Source organism: Denticeps clupeoides, chromosome 20 (assembly GCF_900700375.1).
Source record: "Denticeps clupeoides chromosome 20, fDenClu1.1, whole genome shotgun sequence".
NCBI lineage: Eukaryota > Metazoa > Chordata > Actinopteri > Clupeiformes > Denticipitidae > Denticeps > Denticeps clupeoides.
The window spans coordinates 14,052,673-14,064,699 of record NC_041726.1 but is presented as its reverse complement, the minus strand read 5'-3'; the positions used below and the strand labels follow the sequence as shown (position 1 = coordinate 14,064,699).

At 40.1% G+C, this 12,027-nt stretch overlaps 1 protein-coding gene across 2 annotated transcripts in view; it reads left to right on the top strand.

The window, feature by feature from the left end:
- The window catches only part of kcnh3 (potassium voltage-gated channel, subfamily H (eag-related), member 3), a 105,767-nt gene that overhangs the window by 74,997 nt on the left and 18,743 nt on the right, over positions 1–12,027 (top strand). For both annotated transcript variants that reach the window (XM_028963184.1, XM_028963185.1), the window contains 6 exons: positions 280–535; positions 753–910; positions 1,761–1,968; positions 6,525–6,917; positions 9,662–9,861; positions 11,739–11,988. In XM_028963184.1, coding sequence (XP_028819017.1) covers positions 280–535; positions 753–910; positions 1,761–1,968; positions 6,525–6,917; positions 9,662–9,861; positions 11,739–11,988 — 1,465 coding nt within the window. The remainder of the gene's footprint in view (positions 1–279; positions 536–752; positions 911–1,760; positions 1,969–6,524; positions 6,918–9,661; positions 9,862–11,738; positions 11,989–12,027) is intronic.

The window sequence follows — 12,027 nt, the reverse complement described above, 5'->3', positions numbered from 1 at the left end:
TTGGGAATCATTGTCATTTAAGGAGGCAGTACTAGGTAAAGCTGTAGGATTGTTAATGTGGACACTAGAGAAAGTATAGATGGAGGAATATAGATTATGTCTTAGTTAAAAGATGGCTAATTGTAATTCACTAATGCTAATATGTTTAAAATATAAGAAATACTGAACATACAGTTATTTTTGTGTAAATTGAATATGTCGGAATAAAAGTCATTATGCAAACATTGCCTTTTTATGCATGTGTGGTTGTTTCTTTCTATTTTCCTCATACTCATGCAGAACATGTTCGGCCAGAAACCACCCATCCCAGAATACAAGGTAGCAGCTATTCAGAAGTCTCGCTTCATCCTGCTCCACTATGGTACCTTCAAGGCTGGCTGGGATTGGTTGATTCTCCTGGCCACATTCTATGTAGCAGTCACTGTTCCCTACAACGTTTGCTTCACTGTGGTTGGGGGACGGGACGAAGGCAGCTCAGCTCCCAGAAGCCCGCCGAGCGTTAGTGACATTCTGGTGGAGATACTCTTCATGCTGGGTATGCAAAGCATTTTCCTGTCACATTGAGCCTGTCATCTTAGAAATGATAAACCTTCTACTTTATTGGCTGTTTAAATCACTGGACCTACTTTAACACTAACTTTAACATTTAACATTCATTACAATTTATAGTGGTCATATTTACCAAATGTATGTCTTTTTGGTGTTTCAAAGGTGAACTTTGCATTTAAAGTGTTATATGTGTATTTTGGCAGACATTGTGCTGAACTTCCGCACCACGTTTGTTAGCATGTCAGGCCAAGTTGTGTATGACGCACGCTCTATCTGTATACATTACGTCACTACCTGGCTCTTTGTGGATCTGATTGCTGCCCTGCCCTTTGACCTGCTTTACGCCTTCAACATCAGTGTGGTGAGTCAGTGTGTGTGCATGTGTTGGGCTGGGGAATAGTGAATGTGAATGACAAGCATCTTTGCAATTTCTACGTAAAACACATTAAACGTATTCATTCTCCAAGCTATTTTTCTTCAAAGTGTTTAAGTAATAGCCCTGCGGTTCCAATAATACAGCACACGCTACTCCTAGCAGACCTAATTGGACAATTCTGTCTATTATCTGGATAATTATTTAAATTGTCTGTGTTTATGTTCTAGCCCTATTCCTGGCGACTCTGCCCCATGCCAGATTTTTTTCTCCATTGCTTCATTCAGCATAGGGTTGTGAATGAGCACCTGAGCCTTATTAAGAAGTGCTCGAAAAATTCATCATTCTGGCAGGGGGTGCCCCAGCAGGGTTCCGAAACACTGCTCTGCATGAGATTTGCTTAATATGTAACATCGTTCCCTAAACATAACAAAGAACCTTTACTGAGATTCTGTCCAAGATGATTTGATTTAATGCTGCTGAATATTTTGCTCACTATATTCTATTGGTTTTCAGCTGCAAATTTTCTCATAATCTGGGTTTTTAACAACAACAATAAAAGCAATACTATTACTACTAATAATGATGGTTAAGCCCATTCAGTTGCACGTATACTTCTGTTTTACTCATACACTCAAAACATGGAGCTATCTAAATAGGACCTTATACAGAACCCTGTAGCACACCGCTACCTGTTAAGGAAGAAACACCAATTGAATGTTTTATAGTCTAGATTGGTAGGATGTTATGCATAGACACATTCATAATAAAAAGACATTTTGTCAGAGGAATTTGTTTTGGGTTTAAATGGCTCATGAACAGCTCGTGTTTTCTGCAGTACTTTGGAGTGCACCTGCTGAAGACGGTGCGCTTGCTGCGTCTGCTGCGCTTGCTGCAAAAGCTGGAACGCTACTCCCAATATAGTGCTGTGGTCCTCACCCTTCTTATGTCCATGTTCGCCCTTCTGGCCCACTGGATGGCATGTGTCTGGTACTTCATCGGCCGTCGTGAGATTGAGAATAACAGCCCCAGTTCCTGGGACATTGGTCAGTGAGTGCAACATGATCTCCATCTCACATCGCAAAAAAAAGAACATGCAATGAGACAGCAATGCAACTGATCTTTATCTGTATTATTATATTTGTATATTATATTATATTTACCTGTTTATCTTGTGTCACTACACTACCTAAATTCCATCATGCATTTATTTCTGTACATTAAGCTGAAGCTCTTATGTAATTTAACCCAGCCAGGAAATGGTTGTGCTCAACTAATCAAAACCACATCATATTCCATAAGTGCACATGAGGTGGTAATGTGGACTTTTTTTTTTTAATCTTTAGAAGAGGTTATTTTCATTGTAATATTGAGGTTCAATATATTATATATGATATATTCAATATAACTAAAATGCCAGTAAAGCAAAGAACTGTATCAATGGCTTGTGGATCACCTCTTGATGCCAGCATGATGCAAATTTAATGAACACCTGAAAATGGTTCGCCTGGTTGTTTGCTTAACATTAATTTTAGGCATTTAAAAGATTTTTTAAAGAGGAAATGGGAAAAACCACACACACACATCCTGTCATATATGCTGATAATATCCCTGGATCAGTAAGGGTTAAAACGGGACATGACGGTTGAAATTTACACAAAGGAATGCTAAATGTGTTAAACGGGCTGTACTAAACCAGCACCAAATGTGGTAGGTAAATTACAGAGCACATTAATGTCAAAATGAGGCTCCAAATCCTGAATTAAATACTTTTGATGTTATCTGAGTGTCAGAATAAGCAGCTTTTCCATGTAAGTACTTTGTCTAATACGGTACATTTCATAAAGTTCTGTAGTTTGACAGATTATTTCAAGTTAAAGCTATGCTCTGGGAAGAAAGGTTTAATGAAAACACTACATCTAGATCTTAGAGAATCACTGATACCCCTCACAGAAGATGAATCAGTTTCATGAGTAAGAAAGAAACTGTTGGCAAATGTTTTTTTTAACAGTGAGACCTAGGCTGCCCCATTTTTAGTCTAGACATGTTAGATCTACATGAGAAACGGTGTAGAAAGAGGTCCTGCTGCATTCACATCAGCGCCTCTTTCAAATTCTAATGCTGAGCACCCGCAAAGCTATAGATTTAGCTGTATTCAGCACTGCCCATATGTGGACTGGAATAATAAAAACTTTTTTTGGCGCTTGATTTTCTTAGCTCAGACAACACAACGTTGAATAGGTTCCAGGTGGTCGACAACCAAAATCCTTCTTACACACAGTCCAATCAGAAGTGAAAGATCATGAAGTGAAAAGCGCAGACGTATGAACTAGATTACTGACCATTTGGTCAGAGTGGAAGCTGAAAGATTCAGAATCTCATTGTCTCAACATCTGTCTGTTCTATAGATAGAGGACATTTTAATGTGGTGTAAGGAATTCTGATACCACTTCCAAAGCATTGTCATTATACTAACGTAATTTAAAGGTCCTCTGACATTATTATTATTATTCTTATTTTGATTTTATATTGGTCTTAGTGTCTGTATCTGAAGTCAGCCATGGTGCAGAATTACACAACAGGAAGTTGTGTAGGAGGTTTTCCAGAAAAAAATAAAATGAACCCACTGGTTCATCAGAGTCTTGTGTTATAGAACTAAAAAAAAGTATATTTGTGCTCATTTTTACATCCAATCACCGAGCAACTGCAATGCTTCACGCTTTTTCAAGCCATGGCAGTCAGTACAGGGGTGGGAAATTCTCTGGTCAGAAAAAGCATGAGAAACGGGAGGTAACCTTTACCTTTATGATAACATAAGGGGACAAATTCCAGATCCGACCATCTGAGCTGCCGCTCTCTGAAATACTCTTTACACCTATCGGCGTTTCTAGCCACTGCAGCCACTTTCTAGTTACATTTTCATGTCAGGGGACCTTTAATTTCAAATATAAGATAAGCCTATGTCAAGGTGAATAGACAGGATAGTCAAAAGGAAAACAGGATCCAAGTTTGTTCCAGATTTTTTTGTATGACTTAGTAGACCTTAACCTCTCCTTTTCAGTCCATATGGACTTTTTTTTTAAAAAAGAGGACAGCGATGGCTGCTGAGAAACAGCAATGTGTGCCATAACTCTGCCTCTAGCTGACTTTAGATTTGGCCAGGATGAAAGAAACTTTAGTGACCGTGTTCTTGCTCTTTTTGTAGCCACAGTCAGCCTCCAGAACAGTGACATCTGCTGCACCTCAGTAAAAATTCATGGCTCCCCCCCATCATGTGCCCTCATTCACCACCTTTCACTCTTCTTTTTCCCCCTCATTGGTTTTCTGCTTTTGTCAAACTTGGCCCTCAGAGATCCACTTCCCCTGAACCCAGCCAGACCTTGGCCTCTTTTGATGCCTTATCTTAAAGTCAAGATGAAAGCACATCTGCTCAAATAAATTTGAGATGTGCAGCATGAGACTGACACAGCTTCAGCACCTTGGAGAGGGGCACATTGAGTATCTGATGCCGTGCAGATGCACTGAGTCATGGTCCATGAACTTTTGGATTTTTCAACTCAAGAAAACAGACCAGTATTCGTTATAAAATCAGTTTCAGTTTTTGCTGTTTTGCTGATGTTGCATAATTTTTTTCCTAAACAAGCAACATGATTGTAGTGTGTCTGCATTTGTACCTATTTTACAGGCATGCACAGAAAATCAGATGCGACCCAATGAAAATATTTAATGATTATCTCCTCATTACTCCCCAACTGAGCCACTTTCCCATACTTATCTCAGTTTTACATATGCATGATAAGAATAAGGATTTAGCCCTGATTTGCAATTAATGTCCATATAAATGTGATTGGAAAAAGATTGAGGAGGTGCACAACCACTTTCTGTATTTTTATATTCACTAGTGATATTGAATAAGGGACTGTCCACCCAAAGTGGGTTGTAGAAAATTACATTTACTGAGTAACTTTAAAAAAAAATTAATAGGTTTACACCGCCAGACATTTTACTTTTACTTGAGTACATTTGTGAATAAGAAACTCTACTCTTCGCTACATTGGGCAACACTTTTTTTTAACCATTTATTGAATACATTAGATATGCTTTATTTTAGCCAGACAGACGCCGCTAGTAGATGTCTCACCATTCAGATGTATTTGCCAATCAGACAAAGCCATGCAGTCACATGACCACACAGAAACTGTGGCAGCATAGAGTCCCAAACTCGTCGTTCAGCACAGACATATTAATGCTAACACATATAATTAGCATATATATGATAGTTTGTAAGATTAGTTCTTTAATTATTACAAATTGTACTTTAATAAGTTATTATTATTATTATTATAAAATACCAGAAAAAGTACATTTTGGTCTGAATACATGGTTTCCTAAAAACAAATGAGATATTTCATTCCATCAGTTACTCAGGCCAGTAGTCTTATCACTATAAACTTTTATACTCCTAATTTTTTTTGGATGCCTACTTTTTACTTTATAATTATTTTAGATTAATGCTACTCATACTTGAGTGAAATTTGTGGCAACTCTACCCACCTTTGCTGTCTACAAACTACTGAAATCTGTAAAAAAAAATGTTTACAGAGATTTTATCTATGTGTAATATGTGTATTATGTCTGTCTGTGATAAAGTTAATGAACTGATAATTGCAGTTCATTAACTTTATCACAGACAGACATAATACACATTGACACATAGACTTTCTAATTTAGCTTAATTCCACCACAAATTTACAGCCAATTAATTCAAATAAACTGTGACATGATGTCAAACCAAGTTTTATATGCCATTATTAATATATTTTACATCTCACCTTGTTTTTATAAACATTGATTTGTTTGGCTTACACACATTTTTCAGTGCACAAGAACACACAAAATCAATCAGTCTCTTCAAGCATGTGACCAAACATAATTTGCACAAATTAATATCTGTCAAAAAGCAAGCCCTGGAGTCAGTCCTGTTTTGGGTCGATGTAGGGTCCTCAAGGTCCCCTTTGCCTGGGCTTTTGTTTTGCTTGACTGGTTCCATGTTCTCCATTAGCTAGATATTCTAGACAGCCCATGGTGTGGTGGGTTCCACATCCAATATTAAGCAGTGTTAGCAGTAGTAATAATATGGGGTATTTTGACTTGACTATTATTCAAGCTCACAGCCATGCCACCCTGAAAATGCCTGATCTCATATGATCTCAGAAGCTAAGCAGCGTCAGGCGTGGTTAATAATGGGATGAGAGACCACCTATGAATTTTTCTGGGGCAGTGGCTGGCCTTGCAGGTAAGGAAGTGGACTTGCAACCGAAAGGTTGTGGGTTCAAATCCCAAACTGCCTTGTGCAAGGCACCGTCGCCACACACAGCTTCCTGGGTGCTCACAAATAAGTTAAATGCAGAGAACACATTTTATTGTGTGCACCATGTGCTGTGCTTGCTATGTATCACAATGACATAAACAAAAATCTATTTCAATACCTTCACTTTCATAAACTTCTGAATCAGTGCCATCCAATAATTTGACACATTGGAATGTACAAATGGAATATGTTCAAAATTCTGACTTTTTGTTGTTGTTGGTTTGTCATCAGGGTGGCTGTATGAGTTGGCAAAACGCTTGGGCACACCCTATGTCCTGTCCCCTTTAGCTTCATTACTCCCTGATTCATTGCGACCGACTGTCCTGGACGGCCTAATAATGGCCAATGGCAGCCAATGGAATGTGTCCTCTGGGTCAGAACTGGTTGGACAAGACTCTACTTCCTGGAATTCAACAGCAAGCCAGTGGAACGGGACCGGAACAGCGACAGGACAAGCAGGGGGGAATAGTGGTTCGGTGCTGACAGGCGGCCCTTCGGTTCGGAGCTCCTATGTGACGTCCCTCTACTTTGCCCTGAGCAGCCTCACCAGCGTGGGCTTTGGCAACGTGTCGGCCAACACAGACTCCGAGAAGATCTTTTCCATCTGCACCATGCTTATTGGCGGTGAGTAGAATGGAACAGGGTTGTCATGTCTCAATGATCTGTCCAGGCAGATTCTTCACGTGATCCTCTAGACCTGAACGCATTGACTCTCTGAGACAATATTAAGCTCTAATCCAGTTTTTCACATTTGACCAAAGTGCTGAATGACCATTTGTCCAAAATTAAAGTTAGATTACGTGACATTATATGAGACAATGTTTTCCTTTGTACTAGACTGAACAAATCCATGCAATATTTGCTTTCTCCAGCAATTTCATTGCAAAATAAAAAGAATAACTAGAAACCAAAATTCTAGAAGAAATTTTGATTGGCCTGTCCGGGCTTTTGTCGCATAAAACGGGCACAGTGGCCGCAGCCCCACGCGGTCCTAATAAAGTAGCTGCAGGACCAGATGGTCCTAATAAAGTGGGATTCATGGAAAAAGAGGGATGCCAAGTCAAGCATGGCATGTTTTTAAAATGCTACCAAAAGTGATGGCACACCTCACACAATAAAGTATTAATTTTGATATGTAGCTTGCCGGTGTTTGTGCTCCGGTTTGATCTGTCTGGCTGAAGAGTCAGAAAAAAAGTGATTTTCTGACTGGAATAATGAAAAGGAAAGCCCTACGACTTGGCATAAAGAATGTGTCCGAACCACGTCAGCGCACATGCCAAGAACCTTTTGTTTCCACCAAATTTGGTTCCAATTTGTACGACCCACTGAAACAAAGAATATGTCAGACCGTGCAGAGAGGCCAGGCCTTTTCCGAATTTTCCCAAACCCCATTGGTGGCATTGGTGTATTGTGCCTCTCAGCCTCGCCTGGGTTTCTGCTTTGATGGCTACCTGCAGGTTTCAGTAAGTAAGACCATTAGTAAATGGTCTGTCATACTCACTGGTGCAAATGAACGTAACGTGGGTTTTCAGCTATTTTTCCAGTCTTCCGGGTTTTTTTCCTGACACCCATTGGCAGCACCTGAAACATCCGATTTATCTAGGACCACAATAATAAAAACATTCTCAGACAATTGCATGGAACCCGTAGACCCCACCAAGGCAAGCCGCGTGAAACCGTGCAGAAAGAAAGCCTTACAACTTGGCATAACACCAACCAAAGCAAACAATATGTCTGACCATGCAGAGAGGCCAGGCTTTTTTTTTTTGCTGTTTCTGTGCCTTGCAAGGGCTCATCGTGATAGCCTTGAATGTAGCAGTTTTTTTTTTTTTTTTTTTCGGATTTCGGATTGCGTGTCTTGGCCAGGACTTTTTCTTTTCTTGAAACGTTGCTGTGAAATCAGAATTTTTTTGTGCAGCTACAATCATCACAAAAGCAGACAAAATCTTAGAAGGACTCATATAAAGACTCTCTAAGTAATGGATAAAGTGCACAAGCACAAAGAGCTATTTCCATACAGTCTCATCGGCAGTAAGACAGTGAAAAATGCATTGCATTGAACTGCAGTTTCTTTTATATTTTTCTTTTTTATTATTTAAGGGCCTTTTCATTCAGTCGTATGACTGTCATCACATTTGCTTAATGTTTTTCTTAAGCATTGAATAGGCAATGCGTCAAATGGATTGTACTGCGATACATCACCCAAGTCTTCAACGTTTCGTTTATTCGTGTGCCGTGCACAGTTTCAAATGAGCGTAATAAATAAATAACCGTTGCTCATATCTGTCAAGCCAAGGAAAATCATACCTAACATCAGTCTCGCCTGTTTTGCTGCCTCAAAAGTAGAACGGATTATCAATCCAAACATGTCTGCAGCGTTGAAACAGGAGTGCAGCTAGGAATGAATTAATTGAAGCTTTTAAATTAAGGATTGTGCAAAAAACCCAATCTACATTTTGCTCCTGGCGCAAAGTGTGTCTCTTTTTGTGCGTAGCACTTTGCTGTTTTAAACGTCCGTGTTAAATCATCTTTTTTCCTCTTCAACCTTGTTCACATTATACCATAACAAACAATACAATTTATCACTAGAGCACTTTGCATGTTTGCCTTGTGGATACATCATTGGTTCTGAGTTCAATAAAAAAATCTCTTTGAGGAAGTGCGGTTGCAGATGTTTTTTAGGAGATGAGCATTTGAAACTCATTCAGACGTAACACTGGACATCATTTACTGCGAAAAGGCCCCTTAAATAACTACCAGCGCGTGCAGCAAGGCAGGAGACGGGGATTAGTCACTGGCATTTTTATTCATCTTTAATGCCACACGGAAATGACACTGTAACCCTGACCTTTCAGATATCTGCCTGCCTGTGACAGCAAGGGGTGCTGGTGTTAGCACCGTAAGAGGAGGAGACTGAAACAGGGTGTCAGTGACGATTTCCCACCGTTCAACACTAGAAACTCCATCTTTTGTTCCCACAAAGTTGGAAGCAAAATGTCTTGGTATGCAGAAGATGGAACAACCCCCTGAAAAACAACCCCGCATCATAATTTCACACTTGGCACAATGCATTCAGACAAGTTCCATTCTCCTGGCACCTGTAAATCCTAGACCCTTCCAACGGATTGCCAGACAAAGAACTGAATGGGTCGATTAACCAATTTGGAGCGGTGCCCCAATAACCAATTTGGCAATATTGTGTATATTTCTCACCATTCCTTGTCCCAAATGTGGCATTCACAAACAGTCCCATCTTATATAGCACCGTGGCAAATGGAATTTTCAAGAGTGGTATCACACAAGAAAACATCAGAGTTCTTCATTTTTTCTAGCCAGAAAAGTTGTTTTACTTTGTTCTTGTCCCTCAGCTCTGATGCACGCAGTGGTCTTCGGTAACGTGACTGCCATCATCCAGCGCATGTACTCGCGGCGCTCGCTCTATCACACACGCACCAAAGACCTGAAGGACTTCATCCGTGTCCACCGGCTGCCCAAGGCCCTGGCACAGCGGATGCTCGAGTGCTTCCAGACCACCTGGTCCGTCAACAATGGCATCGATGTCAGTGAGGTAGGAACAGGGTTACCATACGTTCTTACGTAGAGATTGCGTTCAAACGTCTGTAGGGGACATGGATTTATGTTCATCAGTCAATTAAAATAATGAAATATTTATTCATACATTTGCAAATTCGACACTGATATCTCCATTTTCATGTAGGGATGGTCTCTGGCTAGAATGAATTCTGTCATGGGTCACAACCTACTTGTGTTAAATATTTGTAAATCAATGTCTGAATGATCGCTGTTGTTTCAAAAGCTCTTCAGAACCCTCGACCACCAGCACCAACATTCGGTGCTGTTCTACTGAAGGGGAAGGCATATATTTGGTGTCAGTCCACACTTTGGAGTCCACACTCCAAAATGCTCATAAAGCATTCAGTGACTGGGGATGGGTACATGGCAGACTCAACTCCCAAAAGTAGGTGATCAATAGTTGATCCTATTGATTTGCTGTAACCCATCTCACTCCACAAATGAATCCTCGCTTTCACTCTTTTGCCTCCAGCTCGTTCATTAAGCATGAGTGCAGCACTCCAATACTCCTCATTGGGTCCAGATTATTCTAACTCGCTGTACGTAAGCTTCACGATTCATTGATGGCAAATAGTAGGTTTTAAGACATTGGTTGAATTCAAATAAGCTAGTTTCATTGAATAAGCTGAGTGATTCAGTCTCTAAAACTAAAAGAAAAATCCTGAAATCGTGTGGTGTCTGCAGTGTTTACACTGCATTACAGGAAGATGATTCTTTCAGTTACAGCATCTTCAATCCTTGCCACTTTCTGTCAATTCGTAATGAATCCATCCACCTTCCGGTTTGCTGATTTGACACTAAGGAGGATACTTCTTATTACCCCCGAATTCTTGTTTTTGTATGCTTTGCAAGTGTTTGTGGCAGGTAAATACTTTTATCAGATACACTGGGAGCATTTTTTTGGATGACCGTGGACTCAACAATAGCATTGTTTGGCAACACTGCCACGCTTATACATGGGTTTAGGATTGTGCAAAAACGAGGTTGCAGAACTGTCACTTTTAAAAGGAAATACAGATAACTAGCAACTAGTAATGTCTTATTTCTAACTGTTTATTTGTGGTTATCCTGAAAGAAAGAAATGCAGTGACATTAACAGACATGCCCCACACTCTACATCTATTATAGAGCTTTGAATGTGTTCAGTAATTCAGAGCGAACCCAATCTGCTGGCACAAATAGCAAATAATTGTCATTTTAACAAAATGGGGTAATAAACTGTTGTTAGATGTTAAGACCTTTTTTTAGTTCTGTCTGGACTGTTCCCGCATTCTGAGTGTATGATGCATGTAACATTTCTGTCTACAAGAGATAAAATTATATTTAAATAGAACTGTCTAGTATATGTTTAGTGTAGGACTAGATTTAGTTTTGAAAGGGGACATAATAGTACATTTGACTAGATTGTAACAGCAAAACCAGTCAAACAAACTCACCATTGGATCTATACAGACAGAGGAGTTGTTCAGTAATTATTATTTAGTTTTCATATTCACCATTTCAAGGTAAGTGGTTTCTGTAATTATTTACATCTCTATATAAGCGTCGTTATTTTTCCTCCTAAATGCTGTTCTGAAATCCTAAATGTCACCCTAAACCCCTAAATATGATAGGATTGTGTAATGTGGCCCCAGGTCTGCAGTGACCTTTTTTCCTGTAAATGTCCCTTAAAGTGCTCCGTTAAAACCACTGCATAAAAAAGCCTTAAAGACTTGTTTCCTGAAGAGTAATACATTCATTTTCCAGTTGGAATTTGCATTGGAAACAGCCCTGGAATGGAATAGTTCAGGCTAAAGTGTCTGATGTAGTCAGTGTCAGTCTGTGTGATCTTTTTGTCCTGTTCTCCCTCAGCTGCTGAAGGATTTCCCGGATGAATTGCGGGCGGACATCGCCATGCACCTGAACAAGGAGCTGCTGCAGCTGCCGCTGTTCGAGTCGGCGAGTCGCGGCTGCCTGCGTTCACTCTCCCTCATCATAAAGACCTCGTTCTGCGCGCCCGGGGAGTTCCTCATTAGGCAGGGCGACGCGCTCCAGGCCATCTACTTTGTCTGCTCCGGCTCTATGGAAGTGCTAAAGGACAACACGGTGCTGGCCATTCTGGGTGGGTGCTGCACACACTGTCGTATACAGTATACAAGTT